Below are 24534 nucleotides of genomic sequence, written 5' to 3'. Positions count from 1 at the left end.
CAGGGAGGACTGGCACCAGGTATGTCCAACTTAGTGCCCGTAGGGTGTGAACCCTGAGGTAAATGCACCACCTGCCTCTGCCTGAATTTCCTCCTGAAGGAAATGAAGACCTCCGCTGGGCCTGGGGTAGGGCTGGGGCAGTGTTATATGCAGGGTGGCCAGGCCAGCGGGTTCCCCAAGGCAGCTGGGAGCAGAGGGCTCTAGGCCTTAGCCATAGCCCTGTCCACTTTCTCTCTCTGAGAAGGACTAAAAGCATAACCTAGTGGTCCTAGTACCCTCAGGGGGTCAGAGAAGGTAGGGTAAAGAATAAGACCATCTCCCACACTTGCCCTCACACTCGAGTTGGGGCCCTTGTCCCAGCCTCTGTCCTGTCAGGGTGGGTTATGACTTTGGGCCAAAGCTTCCCCTCTCAGGGCCTGGCTCTTCTTTATCAAAGGAAAAACCCTTTCCAGCTACATCATGTACTAAATGGTGACTCTAGGTGTCAAGAGAATTAGGGCAAAAGAGGACTTAAGAATCATATTCTTGCCTGAATCCACTCTCCCCAACACACATACACACACGCTGGTCCACAACCAGAGAACAGAAAAGGAGAAAGAGTTTATTGAAAATTATATACAGCTGGCCCAGCCCCTACCACAGGTGGCAATCTGGGCTGGTCCCTCCCACACCCCAGGCAGTATCTTGGCCACTGATGGTGGAGGCTTGGGCTGAGGCCAAGGCCCAAACTCCCTTGGGAAACTTGGCAGCCAGACCCCACCACAGATCTTCGTCTGTGAATTAACAAAGCTAAATGGCCTATCGGTGGTGGGCAGGGGACAAGGAATGGGTCCCTGCCCCAACCTAGTCAACGCCCAGATAGGAGAACACTATTCGGAAACTTGGGCCTAAGAGGCCCAGCTAGGCTGTCCGGAAGTCCTGGCTACTCCTCTCACAGGAGGCCTTCCTGGACGTGGAGGCAAACAGCCCCCCATCAGCCCACCCCACCCTATGTGCCAGGCTCCATGAGCTTCATGGACTTGGACTGGGGACATCAGGCGCCCTCCCTCCAAACACTGACTCAGGGTTCAGGGCTCCTGAAACACTCCCCAGGCAGAAGACTGGGGGCTGAGAGGTGAGTGTTGGGGAAGTCACAGCTGAGGACCCAGGATCCTCCTGGGGTAGGGGGTGGTTTGAGGAGTCAGGGCGTCCCACTGTAGGAATAGTCTGCTTTGTTGTGCATCACCAGCCGGTCATCCACGAAGTAGAAGCTGTCAGACTGGGTCTCATATGGGTGACGGATCATCTCGTTGACTGCAAGAGAGGCCCAGCCAGTGGGGGCGAAGGTCAGGGGCCTGAATGAGGCCCCTGCAGGGCCTTCAGGACTGTGGACAGGGACAAGCGGAACAACCTCAGACCTTCCCCATCTTCTTTGAGCCTGAGTTTCCCTATAGGTGACCTGTGAGTGGTGGCCAGACACCAGGGGCCCAGGGCGGGAAGAAAGGAGGGGGGTTAGACCCACCCTCAGAGTCCCCTTGCGCGCATGGCCCTGCCCACTCACTCAGCTCCTCAGAGAGAGGGGGGAAGTCGTAGATGTGCTCGCAGGTGTTCTTGCTGCTGGGGATGCAGAAGCCAAAGTGGAAGTCAAAGCTTTTGAGCAGCTGGTTGCGGAAGTAGTGCCTCTCGATCATGCGGAAGTTGTTGACAGGCTTGTCTCCCACTGTGAACTCCACCCTGAGTGAGAGAAGGGGGCAGGGCTGAGCTCAGCCTTGAAGTCAAGCAGCCAGGCTCAGGACAGCCAGGCTGAGGCTCTGAGAGGCTCAGTACAAACTCAGGAAGGGGTCACTCCCACCTTCACCCTCACCCCCAGCCCTCGCCCCCCTGGCCCAGTGACTCACGTGGCTCCCACCTGCCTCAGGCGGAGGAAGGCAGGCGTGAACTGGTAGCGGACAAAGCGCCCAGCATTGGGGTCCAGGTCCCGCCGGTTGATGGGCAACCGCTCTGTAATGTACCCCAGCTGGGGCTCAGTGGGCTTCAGATGGGGGCCCATGCCCACCCAGCGTTTCACCCCAAGGACCCCATCTCGCAGATTTTTTTAAAAACTCCCAGGAGATTCTGATGCACATTGAGGGTTCAGACTTTTGGCTGAATGGTTCCACCTGGGGGGTTCTCGGTCAGCCGGTCAAAAATTTCAACTGAGATTCCCAGGGCCACGGGAGAAACAGAGGCCTGGGGCCTCCAGGACTGCAGTTCCCAGTGGGGCCTGCAGAGGGCAAACTAGAGACTGAAGAGACGGGACTAGTCTAAAATGTCCAATTCCAGAAACAGATGGGAAGGAAAAGGTGGTTGAGCCCCAGGCAGAGGCTTCCCCATGCCTGGCAACTCCTGGGAATGCTGGGGTCCAAACCACAGGTCTGCTGACTCCTCTGCAGCCTCAGGAGTCCCTGGGCAGCCAACTTCACAGCTCTCACCCACCTCCCTGTCAATGGCCCACCTGGCCACTCACCTGAGGCTGGGGGCTTTTTTATTTCAAAGAGGACAGTGCCTGAATCCATGTCCCGAATCTTGAACCTGACGAAGTCAATCTTGTAGATATTCTCCTCGGGGGAGCACAGGTAGTCTAGGGGAGACAGGGGGCTGCTGCCAGCTCAGCTTTTGTGGGACTCTGGACTAGCTACTACTTTCTCTGATCCCTAAGGTCACTGCCTTCCAGAAAGAATTGAGCTCCTGCCCTGGGGGAACCCCCCACAGTGTGGGGGAGACAGCTCTGTCACTGGGATCTAATGGGGAGGAAACAGCTCCACCTAGTGGCTTCTGGGGTCAGGGCGGGGCAGGATGGAGAAGGGTGAAGGACGGGCCACTTCCCCACATCTTCCTCCTACCCTGGAGTTGATGCCGTTATTTCAGCCTCTGCTTCGCCAGTGCTGGCTTGGTGACTTCGAGCCAAATAGGTCTCAATATAATAGGGAGCCCCCAGCATGAGAGGGAAGATACAGCCCTGCCTTTGGGACCCTCACTCTAAAAGGGGTGAGTGACACAGTTCAGCCTAAGGAGAGACAGTCCTTATCTGAAGGATACCCCCACCCTACCACATAGCAGCCCCTGCTGCTACCTCTAGGTACGTCAAGCAAGGATGTTCCCTGACCTGGGTAGTGCTGGAGCAGATGAACTCCACCTTCCCTGGTCTTTCTCAACCCTGTTCCCCCTTCCCCACCAGTCGCCTCCTCTCCCCATAAGCAGCTTATACAAGCTCAGCTCCCTTAAGCAGCTTAGCCAAAGCTCTGCTGACTCAAGCCCAGAGCCTGGAATATTGGGGGAAGGGGGCCACCTTTGTTCCCATCCTGTTGATCTCCAAATAGGAGGAAGTCTTAGCAAATAGAGGGAACCCCTTGAAAGGTCATTTACCCAGCCTTGGCTCTGAGCCACTCCCAGAGAGAAGAATATACAGGGAGGACAGGAAGAGGGTGTGGCAGGTGCAACAGGGGGTGTGCATAGGGGTATCTGGGAGTCCTCAGTGCCCAGAAGGGGAACCAGGAACAGTGGTGGACCCCACCTGAGGAAGCCCAGGAATATGAGGACCTGAGCCAACCCTCACTGCTTTTGTAGCAGCAACTGCAAGTGGTCAGGGAGGCGCTGGAAACAAATAGGAAGGAGCAGAGAGAGGCAGTGAGGGGCTCTGGTGCTGTCAGCCTGCACAGCTTCACATCCTCCCCATAGAGGCCCGGAAATCACCCTCCAGGCCCCTAGGCCACCTCCTATTCCTCTGGGGCAGGAAGAGGAAGTAAATGTAAAATCATTCTCTCTTCCCCAAGCCTGGGGCAACCCCCTCCAGGAAGGCCTCCGGATAGCCACCTAGCATCCTGGGGTCCAGCAGGGATGACATAGCGCTTGGGGAGGGGCCTGAGCCCTGGACGGTCCACCACAGCCCATGGTGGGGAGAGGGCAGTAGGAACAGAAACGGACAGCCCCTACCTCACCCTGTGCATACCTTATTTTCACAGAAAGTAAACACCAGTCCAAAGATGTAGAAAGAAGGTGCAGGGCACAGGGAAAGGAGGTGGCAGAACCGGGGGCAGGATCCCAGCTCCCTGTAAAGCCCCCATCCCTCCAGTCTCCAACTTTTGGAGCTTCTCTCTTTTGGAAACAACTTCTTGCAGCCTGACCTCAGTCTCTTCTGCTGCAAACTCAACCTATCAATCCCTCTGTCCTTAGAGGGAGAAAGGAAAGGGGGATGCCAATGGCTCAGGACACCACAGCCACTCCCTCCCTCCTGCCAGGGAAGGACAAGGCCTGGAACCCAGGGGCAGTAGCCAAGGGCTCAGAATACAACTGCTCCCTTCCCCTCAGCCACAAATAGCTTCCTAAGCTGGATTCAGGGTACAGTAATCCAGGAGAAGCAAACCTCAGACCTATGTGATTAGGGTCAGAAGAGACCAAGAGGTGCCAGGGTGGAAAGTTCTGGTACCCTGTTCTCAATTTCTACAGAGGAAAGGGCTCCCATGAAGCCTCTTCCCCTATTCACACCCCACAGATACCCATCTCTAAGGGTTATGAATTTCCTCCAAATTAGGAACTATATGGTGCTATGTCGGCTAGAACCCCCCATATTTGCAAAATAACCTCTAAAGTTACCTAGGACCTGGATAGGTTGTCCTAACCCCCAGATATCCTATAAGGAAGTTCTGCCCCAGAGCTAACCTGAATCCTAAATGCTGCTGTTGACAATTACAGCCTAACTGGCACCAACGTTAGACTGGTCCAGGCCCCCTCCCCCTACCCGTGTCTGCTTGGGCAAGGCAGCTCAACACTCTGGGGGCCCAGCCAAGAACGGCGGCTGCCTGGCTCAGAGAGGAGGGAGAAGTTGGTCCCCCAGAGACCCAGATGTACAGGCCTAGACCTGCCATCATGGTCCCTTCCATGGCTCTGTCTGGCAGCCCTGGGCTCTGCTGCTCTTGCAGCTCCAGAGCTCAAGTCTACTCTAGCACCCCCACCCCCACAGAGAGGCCCCAAGAGTTGCTCTCACAGAGGGAGCCAGGACAGGGTCACTGATGAATGAGGCCAAGGTAGAGAGCCACTGCCTCTCCAAATGCTTTCTGTTCTTTGAGGCTCAGCCACCACCTCTGCCATGAGGCTTCCCAGTCCTTGTTCCCTGACTATGCTGACCGCCTCTCCTGCCCTGAATGCCCAGTTGTCTGCTTCCAGGCAGCAGCCATGAACAGTCCTGTGGGGCCTTCAGTATTACTCATAAAAGAGCCCTATTTACAGAGCAGGCACAGCATGCCAGGCACTGTGCAATATCAGAATTTATTTTTACAGTATCCCTATAAGGTAGGTGTCATTATCCCCATTTTACAGATGAACATGTTCAGAGAGGTGAAGTCACTTGCCCAAGGTCACACAGCCAATTACATGGCAAAGCTGGGACTTCAACCCAGGCAGTCCAGCTCAGAAACTCAATCACAGTGGAGACCCTCTAGGCCTCCAGGAAGGGGACAGGCCTTAGTCCAGGCTAAGGCGGGCATTAACCCACTCCCTTGAGAGGGCCCAGAGCCAACTCAATGAAGATTCCTGCTCAGGTCCTTTCTTGGGGAGGGGGATGTCCCCAAACTTCCTGGGGGATCCAGGGTGAGGGCATTAACGGTCAGAGAGACCTAAGGGTTTTAATGTAACTCAGCCTCCCCCTAGCCTCCAGGGTGGGGACTGGGGACAGACTGCACTCAGCGCCCCTCCTCATTACTGCAGAGAAAGGCCTCAAAGGGCTCTGAAAACTCCGTGGGGAAAGGGTCACAGTTGCAGCTGCTGCCCCACCTCCACCACGAGAAAGAGGGATGGACTCCTCAAAAATGAGCGGGGTGGAAATAAATCACTAAAGGGAAAGGAGGGGCACAGGAGATCAGGGGAAGAAGGGACATGGAGATCTCAGGCTTGGAGGCAAGAGGGTAGGGGACACAGACGAGGGTACCGGGTGGGGGAGGGGAGGCAGGGGGAGGGCGGGAAGGGGGGCGGGGGCCGGGGCTTTGCGCGCCGCGCCAGCCCCCTCCTTCCCGCGGGCGGCGCTCCCTCGCCGGTGCTCACCGCCGGTGATCCGCTGCAGCCCTAGCACGTCCTCCGGCCCGATCGTCTGCTTCCTCTGCAGCGGCCCCAACCTGGGCCCCGGGCCTGCCTCCGGTTCTGACTCGGACCCGGATTCGGATTCCGCCTGCGGCCGCGGGTCGGGCTTGGGCTCCACGCTCAGGCCCGAGGCCCCCGGAGTGGGCTCCGCCCCCGACCCGGACCCGCCGCCGCCCTTCTTCACCTTCATGGCCTCGCGAGGCCGCGGCTCGCCTGCTGCCGCCGCCGCTGCCTGCGCCGGCTGGAGCGAAGGGGGAGCGTCCGCAGCCCCACCCCCGGCCGGAGCCCCAGGTACCGCCCCGCCCCGCCCCTGGCCCCGCCCACCGCCGGCCCACCCAGCTGAAAAGCTGCGGGCGCACTGACCTGGGGTACTCACATCGGGTAGGGTGGGGGCTCGGTCTGGGCTTCATTCATTTTTTTCAAGGGGTCCTGGCTATCTCTTCTGTGCTCTGGCCACTCTGCCCCTCAAGCGAGTTCCCATCTCAGGGTCTTTTCCTGGGATGCTCTTCCCCCCAACCTGTCCTAGTCTCAGCTCAAATGTCACTTGTTCCAAGGCTCCGCCTCACACCCAATCTAAAGGACTAACCCCAGTCACTATCTGATCAGCCTGTTTTTCCTTTCTAATGCATTATCTGAAGTTAGTTTTACTTGTTTACGACTCTGCCCCCTAAAAGATCAGTTCTGGGAAAGCAGGGGTCCTATCTGTGTTCTCTATAATATCCCAGCACCCCGCACAGTGCCTGTTGCAGCCCTAGCTCAATATATTCTTTTTTTCCCATTTATGAATGAGTTAGTATCTGAGGGCTTCCACTGGCACAAGCTATTCTCTCCCAGACTCCCCGCTAAAAAGCAGAACTGGATGTTAGCAGCCTCGTTGGGCTAACCAGGACATGCTGAGGGACAACAGCCTTGGTGTCTCAGCCACCACTGGGTCCCCAGGACAGGGAGGCAGGAAGGGCACACGCCAGGTGGAAGCAGGGTGGACCTGTGAGCCCAGGAGGACAGATGCTAGGAAACCACTGCTTACACATGAATACAGAATAAAAAGTAAGCTCACACTGTGTAGCATACCAATTCACATTCAGTGTTTATTGAGAGCCTGGAATGTGCCAGACATTTTCAAATGCTTATCACATTTAATCCTCACAACCACCTTGTAAGAGAGGTATCATTAGTGCTGTTTTAACAAATGAAAAACTGAGGCTCAGAGAGATTAAGTAGCTTATTCAAAGCTCCCCATATGACAAGTGCAGAAGCAAGGATTTGAATTCAGGCATATTTGATCCAAAGTCTAGAACTTTCTCCACTGCATCACACTGCCTCTATGAAAGGGGGACGGGAACCTCTACCACACACACAGCACCAGGCTGTACCCAACAGGAGTAGCTAGCCAGGAGGGAGGGGAGTAAGGGAGAAGCGGCCGGAGGTGACCTGTACCTGGCTCCTTCCATGAGAGCAGAGCTAGGGCTCTCCCTGAGGGGTCACAGAGAAGTGTGGCGGGGAGGGGCTAGAGACCAACCTAGGCTTTCCCCTAATGCTCCTTCTCAGTGCAAGAGGACTCAGGACCAGGGCAGAGCACAAGCTGCTGCTGCCCCAGAGGGAGATAGGAAAGGGCCTTCAGGTTCAAGCCAGGTGAGGAGACCCAGATGATACTTCTTATGAGGGTGGGGATGGGGACACATGAGCCAGAGGAATGGAAAGGGAATGGAAGATGAACCCATCTTGGAGTGTTATATTTTGGTTGCTGGAGAGGCAACAGAGGAGGCTGGGGAAGAGTCATTCATGGCAAGCCCCTGTCTAACAGCTCCCGCCCTGGCCAAAAGGAAAGCCTTCCTCCTGAGATGCTGCCCTGCTCAGTCTATCTTCTGGGGCTTTTTCCAGGACTTGCGGGTCTCCAGGAAGATCTTGACCAGAGACAGGAGGATGGGCACAGCCATAGGCAGGAAGAGCGGGATGTAGATGGCAAACTTCTGGTCATCAGGGAAATAGAGGAGGTGAAGAAGTGATGGATCAAAAAAGGCACGCTCTGAGGACGTCACAGCTTCCTGGCTGGCAACGAAGGCAGAGGCCAGATGCCCAGAGGCCAACTCCTCCGCTGCCTTCTGGACTGCAGCTACAGCCTTGTACACCTAGGAGGGGGCAGGGGATTACCAATTAGTCCAAGGCATTGGTGAAGGGGAGTGCGGGGTGATGGGCTTTTCCGTGTCTTCCATCTACCAGACAGGTTGCCTGGAACTCGCCCAGGATATATGGAGGCCAGTATAACAGGGTTATGGTGTATTTTCTGAGTACCTGCTTAAAACCTCACCCCACCACTCCCTCTGGACTCCTACGGAGGGGCTGGCACTGCCCTCTAGAGGAAGCCTGGGACATTCAAGGCTGGCATACCCACACATACCCTGGACTTGAACGGGCCTGTTTCACCACACCCTGGCCACTCCAATCCTGAGCCACAGACTCCATCCCCGGCCCGCTTACCTCAGATGCCACATCGTCTTTGATGACAATGTTGCTGATCTTGCCCAGAAGCTGGGCCAGGGAAGTAAGAGTGGTAGTGGCCGTGGCCAGGTTCTCCACTGACCGAGCCCAGAGCAGCCGGTCTAGCTCCCAGGCCATGAGCCCTTCACTCTGAGGCCCGGAAAACAGGCATTTTGGAGGCACCTGGGGCTGAGCAATCCCAAAGAGCAGCCTGTAGGAACAGCGAAGTCAAGTCAAAGGTGCTGAGACTAGAAGGTGGGAGAAGATGACTAAGACTCCTACAAAAACTATTTCCAATCTTATCCAGACCCATAGGGGTTTAGGGAAGTACTTCAGGGTCTTGGGGGGTAAGTGGCAACACTAAGCAATCCAGTGCCCAAGCCCTGCTTTAACCAGTATTTCAGCTGTTACCTGTTTCTATATTGGATTTCCAAGATCTTGTTTGACAAAAGATTCCATGGCTAAAACATTTTTGATAACACCAACGTGGTTTAATCCCCTCACCCTGTCTACCCTCTCTTCGGACAACTAGGGCCAACAGAGCCTGAGTTAAGCGATGATCCAGGACCACCTCTGACAAGACATGTGTGCTGTGTCTGTCCCATCCTGCACCCAGAGCAGACATTGCTAATCAATCAGAAACCTCTTTCCTGATGAGCTCAGACACAGCCATACAATCCTCAACATAGCGGATCAGGCAGCTGACACCAGAATTAACAGCTCTTTTCGTAAGCACCCCTAATCACACTCCCTGACATTCATGAGTCTATTTTTCTTCAAACAGTTTTTGTCAGCAACGAGTTCTTAGGAGAAGGATGAAGTGATTCTGGAAAACCTTTCTTGGTTTCCTCGGGCTCTAGGCAGAGCCAACGTATCTCTGCCAGGTGAGATGTCATTCCAGTCAGCCCAGGAGACTGTGGGAGGGTCAGGGGCCAGGCCCCCCAAGGGGATCACCCAGGACCTCACCGCAACTGAGCAAGGAACACCTCCATCACGTGCACTATGTCCACCTCAACTTTCACCGGCAGCGCTGAGGCATTGTAGGCTTTGGGGTCCACGTTGTACACCTGCAACAGGAAGTGAGGTGGCCTCAGCGTCACACCATGTACAGTTCTGCCCAAAACGCTCTGGAGGCCACGAGAGATAAGGAAAATATAGTCTGTGCTCTTTAGAAATGACAAACCTGATGGTATAGCTACTATTATTTGAATACCTATTAGGAGCGTTCCATAAATGATCTCCATTACCCCCTCAAAAGTCCTGTAAAAGAGGTCATTTTATTCCATTTTAGAGTTCCTACCCTTGAGAAACTCCCAGTCTAACAGGGGAGACGAAGTTTCAAGCCTTGCAAGACTCCCATAAATAGGGCCAAGATCTATGATGTACACAGAAGGGTCCTCCGTAAGTGCAAACTGCTTAAGGGTCATTATAGAAATACTGACGAAAGAAGAAGCAGTGGGGCTGGCCGAGGAGGGGCACAGCTCACAGCACCCTCACCTCCTAGGTACCCTGCCCCTCCCCAGGCTAGGCCACGAGGACACCGCAGGAACAACAGGAGAATAATCGCAGGGAATATCTGTCTGTCCCTGAAGCTTGGGCTCTGGGTCTGCACAGTGTGACTTACCATAATGCCACCCCAGCGGGGGCTGTGAAAAGCATTGGTGGCCACTGGAGCCCCGTCCTTGTCCTGAATGTACAGAGGGGAGTGGGCAAGCTCAGGTACATAGAGTAGAAAGTTGAGCACAGGGTAAAGGGAGGCAGCGCTGGATCCTGCGGTACAAAGAGAAGGGGATTCAGAACATCAAAACATGTTGGATGTAGATCTTCGTTTCAGGTCAGCTTCTACCTGGCTGGTCACTCACGCTGGACGTCAATCTCCCCAGCTGAGAATCACTAGGATGTCCTCCCCTCCTGAGTTTCGGTGGCAAAGAATCTCTGAACATTCTCCCAAGATGTACCACATACATGAATTTAGCCCCCAAATGCCCCTGGAATCTCCTCTCCTCCAACAGGTCCCCCTTAACTGTCTGAGACAGCTCTGCTGGCCCTGCCGCATTGCACCCATGTTACTATAACTCTTTTTATGCACAAGTATAAATGTGACCTCATGTCAGTTCCCTGCTTAATATCCTCCAATGGCTAGCCATTTATACCAGGTTCAAGTTCCAGCTCCTTAACGTGGGCCTTTCTGATCTGGCGCCCACCTGCCAGGCCAGCAGCATCTCGGTCACTGTCACAGTTCAATCACACTGTACTTCTGAGCTTCCTGAAGGTGGGTGTACTCTTACTCTTCTACGTCTGGGCCCATAGTTCCCTTGTCTGAAATGCCCTTCTACCTCTGTCCTCAGCACTGCCACAAAGCAGTCCCTTAGACTTTGCTGAATGAATGAGGGAGAGAAGGAGGGGGGAAGGAAAGAAGGAAGGAATTTGCTAAGGCCTCACGTGCCGCCCCTCCCATACTCCTTGGTCCACCCTGGCCTAGCCCTGATGTATTAAATTCCACAGCTAGTGATATACTCATTTTGGTTTGCCTGTATGGCAGTTCTTGGTCACACCCACTCTTCCTAGGTACCAACTCAAAAATGAAAAACTGGAATCCTAGCTTCAAAGTTCCTTAACGTCAATCAGCAGAATTGTCAACTCAAATTCTGCCTTCGTGTACCTTTGCTGTTATCTTTCCTACGGGTCTGACCGTATCTTTCCTGGATGGTTCGCAGGGAGGGAGACACAGCCTATCCATTCATTTATAAAAAGTGCTGGGAAACATGTTTAATCAATGCTTTTGGATATGACGGTGTGGCGATGGAGATGTCAACAGAGTGTCATGAAAAGGAGCCCAAATGCCTAGCACTTCCTTGACAGCCTCAGACCAACGCAACCTGGAAACCATCGCTATATGCAACCCGCCTCCAACACCACGCGGAGCCTTCAGGGTCCGTCCCCAGAATGGCAAAAAAGACCCTCCTCCTCAGAGCTCACCCAGCCGTGACTCCACGGGGTTGATGACATGGGGGAGGCTGTGTGCGGCCAAGTAGTAGCTGGAGGAGGCTGGGTCAAAGCGGGGGTTTACCCCCAACACTGCGTAGTAAAGGATCTAGAGAGCCAAGAGAGAGGATGTTACTTTGTTTACTGATTTATATTCCACTTTGCGCCCAAAAAGATTTGAGGTGCCTTAAAAAGATACAATTACAACAGGGCAAAATATAAGAGACAAAATCAAGGCTGAGAGAAAATAAGTGTAGAAAAAAATAACCAAGCCAAGGCTAAAGTTAAAACACTAATATGTTCTTTGAAAACCACATCATTTGCCAGGCTTTCTAACAGCTTAAACAAGAGGGAAACAAAGAACAGCATAATTCAGTGTCCACAAGATCAAATCAAGTCAGTTATTCACAAGTATTCATAATGACTCCCACTACCAAGACCTGATAAAAATTTCTCCCCCGTTTTCCCACAAAGGACATTGTCTGATACAGAAAGCTACATTTGTCACAGCTTTATTGTTACTACATAACGCATTTCAGGAAGTTGTTTGTTGTTTTTTAAATAAATTCCTTAAGGATGGCACAACTGGTGAATACAGTTCTAGAGGGAGCTATAAGGAAGTTAGTTTTTAACAAGCATAGATGAAACTCCCCAAGCTGGACACCAAGGAGGGAAAGGAGACACAGAACCATAAACACACAGAGGAAATTCCCAGCAAATCAGCCAGCTCAGAGGGCTGGAAGAACTGACTATGCCTGTAAACACTAAGTATGGATGGACTCTGCAAAGGATGGTGCAGCCAGAAAAAGGACTCTTAGACTTGCCCCGTCTCACCTGAGAGTCCACAGAGAAGTTGCCCACAGCACTGAGCGCATTCAGGAAGGGCCGCACGTAGCGCCGGACAGCCCCCTCGATGTCCCAGTGGACGTCATGGGACTTGGGGTCTGGGTTGAGTAAACTGAAGGTGATCTCATAGCCTATGGAAACAGAGGTCAGGGAAGCCAGAGGCTTCTGTGGATCACAGCAGCCTGGACCCTTGGCTGAGCTGAACTTGTTTCTCCTCTGGAATGGGGCTGGTTGCCATCATGGAACCAATGGGAGGATAAAACTGGGACGAGGAACACTGTGCTTTAAGAAAAAGTTGAAACGACAGAAGAAAGGAGTGAAGCGTTTGCACGCAGACTCCCCTCCTGCCTCCCTCTCCCTTCCTGCAGCCAAGCCGTCACCTCACCCAAGCTGGACTTGAGAGGCCGCCTCTTATCAGAGCTCCACTTGTCCTCTGGAAGGTGGTCAGCCAGGGCCGCAGCAAGCACATCCTCAGTCAAAGACATGGCCTGGGCGACCTGGATTATGCGGCGGCCGATGATGTTAAAGGCCTCCCGGTGCATTATTCCCCTCACGACGGCTGTCCTCTTGGGCCCAATGTAGCTCATCCTGTCCTGTGAGGGGCAAGCAAGAGACAGAATGTCCATGGCTCAGGGGAAAAAGCAGAAGGGCAGCCTGGCTCCGGTTTTGGAGAACCTGGCCTTTTGCCACCGACCAACAGGTCTGCGCCTCTCTGGAGGTTCATAGTGAACTATTGTCTCAGCATTTCTGAGCTATGGGTAGAGATGAGTGTGTTCATTCATTTCAGTTCCCTTCTCCTTCCCAGCAGACATGGGTCCAAGCAATATCAAAATCTTTGCAGGCTGGAAACTAAGAGATGGCATGCTGAGCAAGAAAAGCAGAATAAACAAACAACTGGACAATTTGCTCTAAGTATATGGCACAGGACAAAGAGACAAGTACAAGAATTTTCACAGCAGCGCTATTTGTGATAAGAAACTGGAGATGCTACAAATGCCTATCAGCAACAGGACGGATAAACTGTGGTGTTTATACAATGAAACATTAGACAGAATTAAAAATGAATGCACTAGATTCAACTACTCAGATTATCATGGACGGTTCTCTCAAACATAAATGTCAAGCAAAATGAAAGCTGCAGAACATGTGCTGTACCGTACTGTTTACACACAGTTCAAAAATATGTATTATTTATAGAGATACAACATATACGATAAAACTTGAAAGAAAAGTAATAAAATGTGGTCACCCTGGGCAGAAAGGGAGTGGGATATAACCATGGAGACAAGCAGGGCTGCAACTATATTGCTATATTGTTATAAGCTGGAGCTGTGTACATAAAGGTTCATTAAACTGTTCTTTCCTCTTTTTATAAGAATTAAATCTTTCATTATAAATTCGTAAAGAAAATGGTACATGGTATAACTCCCACCAAGCCTTGTGCTCATAAAGTGGAAAGGTCAATGTATCGCCCATATTACCATCACAGCCCATTCAAACCAGCTTCTTTTAATCCTACTGATTTCCTTTCTACTTTAAATGGTCATTGGAGCTTTAACCATACACAAGTCTCGGCTTTAGAAAGACCCAGAGTCAATGAAAAAAATTCCTATCTACATCCTTTAAAAAAAAATATTTGGAGAGCTTTCCGTAGCAAATGGAAGAACTGGGCAGCCATACCACAGGAAGGAGAGGACCGGTGAGAGGAAAAGAGGAAGGGATAAGGCAAGGCCACAGCCTCTCCACTCACCCTACCTGGGGGAGAAGTGAGGAGTGTTCAGAGATCACGTACACAGTCAGAGAGCCCTCTGCTTGCTCCTGTGGCTCGGCTAACGTGGTTTCTGCCTCTGGGGACAAGAGCAGGTGGTGCACCAGGAGCAAAAACACCATTCCCTCTCCCTCTGGCCCCCACAGAGCGCCTAACCCACCCCTCCACCTCCCACTGACACCCAGCTGATCCTGTGGACAGGCTTGGCCTTCAGTGGCCCAGGTTGAAACATGAGTTATCTATCTCAATCACAGCTTTCCCATTTGGAGTTAAGACAAGGTATGGAAACTATGCATTTAGGGATCAGAAGAGAAAACAGGGCTTCATGTGAAATGGTATGATCACCCTTCCAGTACCTTGCACACTGCCCAAGGACAGAGCCTCCTCTTCATGGTCTAAAGCCCTTCTATAGGCTTTCTGGAATCGGCATTTGATTTTCATTTTGTCTGAGAAGAAAAAAAGCATGATGGGAAGAGTAAGTGTCAGATCTCTGCCCACCTTCCTAGCCCTAACTCCATCCAGTGTCAGAGGATAGCAAGATGATTGTTTGCAGAGAAAGACCATGAAGCTACAGCCAATTCTAATGATAGCTACATGGATGACATCACACACACAACACTCCACGTCTTCTACCTGCCCAGCTCTTGCCTCGGCCTGTGTACACACTACCTTCAACCTGAAGGACTCTCCCACAGGGAAATCTATTACAATATTCGTTACATGAATAGGAGACAGGAGAACCACTGTATGATCATTTCAATAGGTGCTCCAAAATAATTCAACTCAATGAACATTCTTGATAAAAACAAGATGCATGCTTAATGACAAAACACTAAATAAAGCTCCATTAAAATCAGCAATAAAACAAGGATGCCTGCTAGTTCCTCCATTATTCAGCACTGTTCTTTCTGAAGTTCCTGACCAATGTAATAAGTGAAGAAAGAGAAATAAAACTTGAATATTTAAAAGAGAGAAAATGGCTACTTTTTAGAGTACTATGATTATTTTCCAAGAAAATCAAAGAGAATCAACTGAAAAACTATTAGAACTAGTAACAGTTACATAAGATGACTAGATACGAGTATATGCAAGAATCAATCGCTTTCTGACAAATATCAGCAATACCCAACTAGAAAAGTGTTTTTTAAAATCTCAACATAGTAACAATAAAGAACATAAAAATTCCCAGGAATGTACAAAACGAAGAAAAAAAACACAGGACTTTACTGAAGGACATAAAAGATTTGAATACAATGAAGAAAGCATACAAGGCTCCTAGAAGGAAAGACTAAATATTCTGAGGACGTCAGTACTCCCCAAGTTAATCTACACATGTAAGGCAATCCCAAAGGGATTTTTTTTGCCCCCTGGAACTTTACAAATTGAACCTAAAATTTACTGGGAAAGTTCTTTATAGAAGAATTCCAGGTCATGTATGCAGAAGGAACAATGGAATTTTAAAACCACCATTTTGCAATTGCAAATGAAATGGATTGCAGGATCTACAGATGCTAAGATCATCCAGTGAAAGGTTGACAGGGAACTAAAATACAGAAATCAAGCGGACAATACCTGAACTCACTGAATCATCTTTGTGTCACCCAAAGTAAAACAACCAGCCATTACATGCTTCATGATCTAACAAGATAGTTAGTACACCACACCAACTAGAAAGTATTCTTGCCCAAAAAATTGAACCTGATTTTAATCAAACCTCCAGATCTAACTACCAATTTATAAGAAATATGGATAGTAGAGGAATAAGTTTAATGAAACTAGGAGGAAGTAATCTGCCAAATCCAGAATGTAAGATGTTCTATAAAACAAATGATTTATTTCTCCAAAAAATCAATAAAAAGAAGTGTGTCAAGATGGTGTAGGGGGAGCTGATATATAATAAAAGAGACAAAAGAGATTTAACAAAATTTAATGTGTTGATCCTGATTAGCATAAACCAGCTATAAAATGACACCTTTGAGATAATTGGGGAAATCTGACTATAGACCGGAAATTAGGTGTTATTAAGGAATTACTGCATCTTGGTTAGGTGTAATAACAGTAGTTATGTTTAAAAAAAACCAAAAACTTCAATGGCTTCCCTTCTCATCCAGAATAAAAGCTGTATGTCAGTCTGGCCACCTTTTACCACTCGGGTTTTATTTCATTTCCCCATCCACTCTCCCTCATTCACCTCACTAGCCACAATGGGTTTCTTACTGTTCTGCAAAGACACCGTCCCGCTCCTACCTCAGGACGTTATACTTGCTTTACCCTCTGCCAAAATGCTCTTCTCCCAGATATCTACACAATGTACTCCTTCACCTCTTCTATCGTTTAGGTCCCTACTGGAACGTCCTGCTTTCAAATGATGCTGTCCCTGGCCACCCTATCTAAAAACGCCATGACCTCCCCTTTCCCCCAAGAAACCTCTCTATCCCCTTGCCCTGCTCTATTTTTCTATCACCATTTAACATACATTTTACTTGTTTATCTTTTTAATTGTCTGTCATTCCCTTTTTTGTCTGTTTTGTTCACTGCTGTAGCTCTAGCAACGACAACAGTATCTGACAAAGGTACTCAAATATTTGTTGAATAAATGAACAAGCATATTACTATCCCTATTTAACAGATGAGAAAACCAAGGTTTATAGAGGTGAACAACCTCACCCAAAGTCACACAAATACATGGCAGACCCAAGGCTTTAATCCAGCTCTCTTACACTAAATTACAGACCCTTGGCCACTCCACTGTACTCCACAGTATGTCCCTATTATTGAATACTGTGTCATTAAATATGGAGAGGTCCATGACAACTGACAACAATCAAGGTGCCAACTAACTTGTGAGGTATAATCCAATCTTTGTTTTGAGAAAGAAAAAATATGTGTGTGGGCCGGCCCGGTGGCTCAGGCAGTTAGAGCTCCATGCTCCTAACTCTGAAGGGTGCCGGTTCGATTCCCACATGGGCCAGTGGGCTCTCAACCACAAGGTTGCCAGTTCGATTCCTCGAGTCCTGCAAGGGATGGTGGGCAGTGCCCCCTGCAACTAGCAACGGCAACTGGACCTGGAACTGAGCTGCACCCTCCACAACTAAGACTGAAAGGACAACAACTTGAAGCTGAACGGCACCCTCCCCAACTAAGATTGAAAGGACAACAACTTGACTTGGGAAAAAAGTCCTGGAAGTGCACACTGGTCCCCAATAAAGTCCTGTTCCCCTTCCCCAATAAAATCTTTAAAAAAAATAAAAATATGTGTGTGTACATTAGGTGGAACCATATGAAGAATGATTTTTTTTTTTTTAAATGTGTGACCAAGGTTAAAGAGCTAGAAAGTAAATGGACACACACACTTCATGGCCTGGATTCAGCCTACATCTTCCGTCACTCCCAACCTTTCACTTCACACTGCAGAGAAGTAAAACTGTTCATGGACCCCACCCCCAACATGCTGATTTACCCCTCCATGCTTTTACACAGAAGGCAGCATAGTTTGTTGGTTCAAAGCTTGAACACTAGAGTCAGTCAGGCCTAGATTTAAATCCCAGTCCCACCTCTTACTAGCTAGCTATGTGATCTTGAATGAATTAAAATCTCAAAGCCTGGTTTTTCATTTATAAAGTAAGGATCATAATGTTAGAGAGGATTAAATGAGGCCACACATGTAAAATGCTTCACCTAGTTTCTGGCATATAGTGAACAACAGTATTAGCTATCATTATTACTGGCTCATGCTATTCCCTCCCTATTTAACCTGAATTCCTAGAAACCCTTTAAAAATTTGGCTTAAAAAATTACATCCTCCAAAATCTTTTCTGCTCTTTCCTCCCAGACAGTTAAAGCCTTTCTTAAATGCAATCTCTGTTTCTTATATACTTCTCCTGTGATTTATTTATCTAAGTGTCTTTCTCCCCTACCTGACTGTGAATTTCTTGAAACCATTATCAGTTTCTTAGTATTCCCCAAATTCCTGGTACCTATAAAAAGTGCCTAACACTCAGTGAAGAGTTTGATGTTAAATTGAATAAGGCCGGTATACAAGTCCAACCTGACTCCAAATCCTGTGGTCGTTCCATTACATTCCACTTCCTCTGCTGTACCCTAACGGGCATCAAACTCTTTCTGATCAGGTAGCATAACTTTTATGAATAAAATTGCGGCCTTAATAATGAATACTGAATTTAAAGTAGCTTTTCTTCTAACCAAACGCACTGTTGTTCATTCAGAAAGGCCTTTTCATTTAAGTGTTTAACTACCTTTATGGGACACCCAGGTTTCTCCTACCCAACGCTTGTCTGGACTGAGCTCAAGCGGGAAAGGCAGCCCTGATCCCCCAGGAACTCACATTTCAGAGGGATCTCTCTCTCATGCACAACGGTGAAGGGCAGCTTCTCCTGGTCGTCCAAAGGCACCGACTCTCGGGTAAACACGACAGTGATGGGTACCATGAGCCGGAGCTGTGGGAAGAAGCACCAGGGTCATCAGGTGAGTCTCTACCTTGCGGATGGGCTGTACCCTTGCCCTTCTCCGCCGAGGTCTCACCTGCAGGGCATTCAGCCCACTGATTTCGGAGTAAGGCAACGGGGCCCGGTAGGTCTCCGTGGTCTTCCACCAGATCGGCAGCCCCAGCACGATGGCCACCGCAGCGAAGTATAGGGCGGCACGCTTGCCTCGGACCACGTCTGGAGGTACAGGAGTACAGACTGAGGCGCGGGACGCGGGCGCGGGTGCCGACCCCACCCACGACCTGGAGGAACCCCGGCAATCGGTACACAGAGCCTCTCGGCCCGTGTCCCGGGCCCCAGTCTGAAGGGATGCTGTCTGAAGCGACCCCCGACCGCCAGTCGGCGGGACGTCTGGCACAGCACGATCCCCACACCCTCGTTCCTCTCTCGCAATCGGGGAGTCGCATACCCCAACCCGAATGCCGCGCACCTAAGTCTGTAGCTGCGGCCCCGGCGGCCGCCATGCTTGCTTCCGACTGCTCTGGCGGTGGGGCGGTGCTCTGCGCAAGGCTCCCCCAATCGAAAACCCGCAAGGAGGGGGCGGGACCACGGCAGCGATTGCGGCCAATCGCGAGCGACACTCTAGTCGCACAGGCGGGAGACAGCCCGCGAGCGTTGGGCAGGGTGCACAAAGAGCCTCTCCCGGACAGGGAAAGAGGATGCCCCGGCGCCGAGGAGCGTAGGAGCTGTGCGGCTTTCGGCATCCCCGTGCTACAGGGAACACACTCCTAGTCCCAGGGGTTAATAGCGCAATCTCTGCTGTCGTTAAATACTAATATGGGCGACCACGGGCTGCTCTAAATCTCAGTTTTCTCATTTGAGAAATGGAGATATTTACTAAAATGAGATCATTCATGTAAAGAACCTGACACACGAAAAGCCCTCACATGTCACCTTACACGATCATTGTTTGTCATCCCTTTCATAAGAGCTCCTCTTCCAGGCACCCTCTCCCTTCAAGGCTCAGACATGGTGGCAAACTAGTAATATTTTTTCAGTATGTTTGGCTTATTTGGTACTTTTTAATTAATTTGAATTCGTTTCCAACTTGTAAAAGTCTGAATATTTTACTTGAAATTCTTGAAAATTCAGGAGCAGACTCTGGATCCTGATCACTTCGGTTCAAATCCTGGCTTCACCACTTCTTCACCTGAGTGATCTTGAGAAATCAATTAACCCCTCTGCACCTGTTTCCTCATATTAAAATAGGGATAGTAATAGTATCTACTTTATATAGTTGTTATAGTAAATCAGTTAATAAACATAAAATGATTAGAATATAGGCAGGCAGGAACACATAAAAAGTGCTATATAAATGTTAGCTGATTTTCTTAATATTAGGTCAGGTCACATTGGGCCTACATTCCCATATGGCAGTCATTAGCTGGGTGGAACACTGCACTTTACAGAGCATGGCCTCCCCAGTTCACACAAAACACACCCACCATGTTCTCTCATCTTTTTTCTGTTCAGAGAGACCCACGTGCCTGCCCTACCCCCATACCCCAGCCAAGTGGTCAAAGTTCACCATGAGACCTCACCAGGTATGCCCTTGCCCACACCCTCAAATTGGCCCCCTCTGTGCCCCCATCTATTCCAAATGGGAGTGGGCAATTGCCCTTGACAACCTCCTAGATACCCAGGTAGGTCTGGCAGTCCCAAGCCTTGGGGTTTTTACTTGTTGGGCAGGCGCCGAGGTGCTCCCCCTATAGTGGCTCCCCCTAGCAGAATGTATCAAGCCCTGACAGAGCTCAATACAGCTGAGAAATGAGAGAATCCTGTCCCCTGCTTTCCCAGTTTTGGGCCTCAAAGAAAAATTGCCTTCAGTAATTGCTCGGGTCTTGCATCACTTCATCCTTCTGCAGCTGCAGCTTAGTGCCTCTGATGTGGCAGTTCCTGAAAGACTTGCAGCCCTCCATCTTACCTCACTCCAGCCTTGGACATCAACAGGTAAGAGCCTGAGCTGGGAATGGCCCCTCCCCCATAGACTTAAAGCCCAGTGAAAATCAAAACCCACCCTCTCCACCTCCACAGTCAGAGGGCCCAGAGACAGCAGAGATCAAAAACTAGGAGGTAGAAATTTGATGTGTAAAACAGACAGACAAAGTTGCATGTTTTGTTGCCATTTATTTGCTATGTGCTATGTACTCAAGGCATGAGTCAAGTCTGGTGTCCTACCCTCTAATCCCAGGAGAAAGGATACACAAGAAAAGCCCAGAAAGAAGCTACCCCATCATGGGGAAATTGTGGGGGCTGGCAGAGGCAGGGGAGACCCAGGCATCCTGCTCTGACTTCTAGCAAGTTCTCCTACTCTCAGCCATGAGTGGCTCCTTATCCTCCTATCCAATAGTCCCAGGTGCAGCAATGGGAGAGGAGAGGGAAGGAGAAGAAAGGAAGATGACTCAACGCTGGATGGAGGCATCTCTGCTCTGCATGGCTATTTGACCCTGGCCGTAACTATAGCAAAATTGGGTATAGGTGGCTGGGCCAAGGGCTGTGGTATGGAATGGGTACTCAGTAGGCATGGTTGGCAACGTAGAGAGACTGTGCTGCTGCACCACCATCTTCTCCGCTGCCTTCATACTTGCCCTGGGCTGCAAGCCCATTCACCTGCAAAAGTGGGAGGAGGGAGGGTGTAACCAGGCTGAGCCAGCCCACAGGTGCCAAAGGCTGTAGTCTCTGGCACCTGCCTAGCTACACACCACCACCCCCAACCATCATCCCTAGCTCGCAACCTCAGCCCGCTTGATGAACTCCTCAGTGGCGGCCCCAGCATTGTCCCTCTGTCCTCTCCAGGCATTGAGTGCGGAGGCCTGCAGGGCACGCCCATAGGAGAAGGTGAGGGCCCAAGGCCGGGGAAGAGGGCAGCGGTTGATAGCATTGAGGTTGAGTGATGCCTCCTCTTCACTCTGACCCCCAGACAGGAAGGTCACTCCTAGGGAGGAGAAAAGAAGACAAACTGATGAGTCACTCCCTATTTTTCCGGGGTAAGGGACCCCTGAAGGCCACAAGAAGAACCTGAGGATAGGTTTTAAGGATAGGAGGTTAGAAAGCAGGGTGGTACCTGGGACAGCGGGGGGCACAGTGCGACGCAGGGCAGTGACAGTTGCCATAGCGACCTCCTCTGGGCTATACTTAATGGGACAGGCATGGCCAGGAGTCACCATGTTGGGCTTGAGCAGAGTCCCCTCCAGGTACACATGATGGTCACTCAGGGCCTTATACACAGCAGCCAGGACCTGGGGATCAGAGGAGGTGTACTAGGTTCTAGGTCCCTGCCACTGACTGCTCTATGCTCCCTGTCTAGGCTGGGTGGGTCACTATAGGCTCAGACTCACAGGTCTGTTCTAGGATCAAGTAAAAGAGTGCTGGGGGAAAGGGCCTGCATCTCAGCCAGGGACTGCGGTGAACAAGCTCCCGTCAGCCTGTCCCTGCAGTATGTGTGTGCCCAGGTGTGGACTCACCTTCTCTGTGACATACTGGCAACGTTTGAGGTCATGGTCTCCATCAGGCAGGATTTCAGGTTCCACAATAGGCACAATGCCATTCTGCAGGTAAGAGCAGAATAGCTTGGGAGAGGCAGTAGGTAGGGGAGGAGAAAGTCCTCTCCCTACGAGGCACAGGGCACCCATCTTACCCCTCCCACACACATACACACACCTGCTGGCAGATGCTGGCATAGCGGGCCAGCACATTGGCATTCTCCAGAATGGCAAGCGCTGAGGGTGTGCGCTCACTGATTTTCAGCACACAGCGCCACTTGGCAAAATCGGCACCATCCTTCTTGTACTGGGCACAACGTTCCGAGAGCCCATCCAGCCCTGCAGGGATAGTGCCAGTCTCATCAGTCTGCCCCTCTTCGCTAATATCTACCACCCACCCTCCCTGTGGTCCTGAAGTCCACCCATCCTGTACCTTGAGTGGTGGTTTCTCCATCAGTCCCAGCTAGAGGCACTACGCCCTTGTCAACCTGTAAGGGAAACACAGGCAGAGGGCTGAACCCAGGCAGGATTCCCCTTGCCACCCCTCACACACAAACACACACACACCTATTTCTATGCTCAGCCCCCAGCCAGGGCCAGTGGCTGCACCTTGATGCCAACGACAATGCCCTTATCCTGGATGGTGCGGACGAAGGGGACACCATTATCATCTTTCTGGTAGAGTGTCTCATGGAAGAAGATGACACCTCCAATGCACTTCTTCACACGGTCATCGGCGCTGAACAGGACCTGGCGGTACAAACGGCGATTCTCCTCCGTGTTCTCCACCCCGATTTGGCTCAGCCGCTTGGCCATGCTGCCTGGGGGCAAACAAAGAGGGGTCATTCCCAGGGCTTCCTGGCCACCTCTACCCTACCCAGCTGCAAGCCCCCACCTACCTACAGACTCATCGGCGGCCAGAATGCCTTTGCCGGGGGCCACAATCCGGAGGGCGATGTCAGACAACTCCTTTTTCTGCTCAGCAGAAAGGGCTGGGTATGAATGAGGCATGGTGACAGCTCTGTGGAATGGAGACAAGATATAAAAGCTGGACCCCACCCACTACCTCCTTTGCTTCTTCTCCTGGCCATATGGGCCAAATAGCCCTCCTCCCGCCCCCCAACAAACATGGCACTGGGAACAGGGCAGCAGGCCTTGGCATGGGTCCTGGGCATCAAAGTGGCACCAATCCCTCTGACAGCTAGCAGGCTTAAAGCCCCAGTTCCCACAACTCCTTTTGTCCCTGATGGGCACCCTTCCCAGCCCCAGAGAAAGATGCAGGGTGGGGGTAGGGAGGTAAGCAGCCCTGAAGCTACAGGTTTTCTTATGAAACTACTGCCCAAATGATGATGTCAATCCTTCTTCACTGAATTTAGCTGTTTCTTGAGGTAGGCAGAACCCCTGACCTTCCCAATTTCCCTTTTCTCATCCTTAGCATGTCCCCTAGGGAAAGTGCACTTATTTCCAAAGCTTCAGAATGAAGCCAAAGTACCCATGACCCTCTTCTTTCAGCTTCTGGAGGAAAAAGTTGGGAAGGGTCGGGGGCAGGTAGGGAGTAGGAATGGCATAAATAACTGCCACACCTCTGTTCTCCATACCCCAAATCCGACGGCCTCTGCAGTCAGGAGATGGGAGCAGAGGATCAGGGTTGACAGGAATGAGTGGAGAGGCTGAGAAAGGGAGGGAGAGATGCAGGACGAGAGGAGACTTGCGGTTGTAGAGGTGATAGTCACAGGCTAACTACTCAGAGGGAAGGACCTAGACCAGGGGGACAGACAAGGCGAGAGAACTGGAGAGGGAATTTAGCCTAGGAGAGGAAGCAGGCTGAGATTAAGATGGTCTTGGAGGAAGAGCCAGACCCCAGGAAAAAACCCAGTCAGCAGAGGAAGATTTGAGATTGGAAAAGCTGAGGTCCAGGTGTGAGAGCTGAGAGGAAGGGGTGTTGTCGGAAGCTGACCCATGGGTTTTGACAGAAAGGAGAGAGGATGAAAGGAGCTGAGAAGGCACGTCCAAGAGTCCGGGGAGTAGGGCAAGGATGGCGGGAGGATTAGTCAGGGAGAGGAAGTGGAGGTTCTGAGCAGCTCCCGCCTTGCCCAGGGGCCTCACCTGTGCGTAGCGGGTTAGCGGCGGCAGCACAGGGAACAGCTTGGTTTCAGGTCTCCAACAGCTGTGGCTTCAGCCCTGGCTCCTGTAAATGAGGCTCAGGACGCCGCAGAGCTACGTGACTCTCCCGGGGGGCGGGGCCGGTACCTCCCCGCCCTGGCCACGCCCCTCACCAGGACTGGCGTCCTGGCGAGACCACGCCCACAGAGGCGGGGCGACGAGGTGGAGTGACTACCCTGCCAAGACCTCCGAGTCTGTTGTGGACTGTCCCCTCCAC

The 24534-nt window shown here is 51.1% G+C and overlaps 3 protein-coding genes across 5 annotated transcripts; all 3 read right to left on the bottom strand.

The window, feature by feature from the left end:
* Nucleotides 1-580: 580 nt before the first annotated feature.
* UNC119 (unc-119 lipid binding chaperone) lies at nt 581-6356 on the bottom strand. Of its 2 annotated transcripts, none has more exons than XM_019731463.3 (5): nt 6055-6349; nt 2486-2599; nt 1878-1980; nt 1541-1713; nt 581-1293 (listed from the first exon to the last, which is right to left on the bottom strand). In XM_019731463.3, the coding sequence occupies exons 1-5, from the start codon at nt 6278-6280 to the stop codon at nt 1181-1183; spliced, it is 729 nt and encodes a 242-aa protein (XP_019587022.1). In that variant the 5' UTR covers nt 6281-6349; the 3' UTR covers nt 581-1180. The 2 variants fall into 2 exon arrangements, with proteins under 2 accessions (XP_019587022.1, XP_019587023.2); XM_019731464.3 differs by having other exon boundaries at nt 1226-1364; nt 6055-6356.
* Nucleotides 6357-7153: 797 nt separating this feature from the next.
* PIGS (phosphatidylinositol glycan anchor biosynthesis class S) lies at nt 7154-19228 on the bottom strand. 2 transcript variants are annotated; one of them, XM_019731409.3, is made up of 12 exons: nt 19103-19228; nt 18710-18849; nt 18513-18624; nt 14524-14613; nt 14155-14246; nt 12785-12992; nt 12388-12530; nt 11548-11662; nt 10193-10338; nt 9535-9635; nt 8569-8779; nt 7154-8219 (listed from the first exon to the last, which is right to left on the bottom strand). In XM_019731409.3, the coding sequence occupies exons 1-12, from the start codon at nt 19134-19136 to the stop codon at nt 7944-7946; spliced, it is 1668 nt and encodes a 555-aa protein (XP_019586968.1). In that variant the 5' UTR covers nt 19137-19228; the 3' UTR covers nt 7154-7943. The 2 variants fall into 2 exon arrangements, with proteins under 2 accessions (XP_019586968.1, XP_019586967.1); XM_019731408.3 differs by having other exon boundaries at nt 19082-19156.
* Nucleotides 19229-20779: 1551 nt separating this feature from the next.
* ALDOC (aldolase, fructose-bisphosphate C) lies at nt 20780-24419 on the bottom strand. Its single transcript, XM_019731421.3, has 9 exons — nt 24261-24419; nt 23054-23175; nt 22764-22975; nt 22588-22642; nt 22333-22493; nt 22137-22220; nt 21737-21911; nt 21408-21607; nt 20780-21282 (listed from the first exon to the last, which is right to left on the bottom strand). The coding sequence occupies exons 2-9, from the start codon at nt 23163-23165 to the stop codon at nt 21187-21189; spliced, it is 1095 nt and encodes a 364-aa protein (XP_019586980.1). The 5' UTR covers nt 23166-23175; nt 24261-24419; the 3' UTR covers nt 20780-21186.
* Between the last annotated feature and the right edge of the window lie 115 nt (nt 24420-24534).

Source organism: Rhinolophus sinicus, chromosome 12 (assembly GCF_057876585.1).
Source record: "Rhinolophus sinicus isolate RSI-liver-muscle chromosome 12, RSI-T2T, whole genome shotgun sequence".
Lineage (NCBI taxonomy): Eukaryota > Metazoa > Chordata > Mammalia > Chiroptera > Rhinolophidae > Rhinolophus > Rhinolophus sinicus.
Note: the sequence above shows the minus strand (reverse complement) of the source record. Positions and strands in the feature narration are given on the sequence as shown.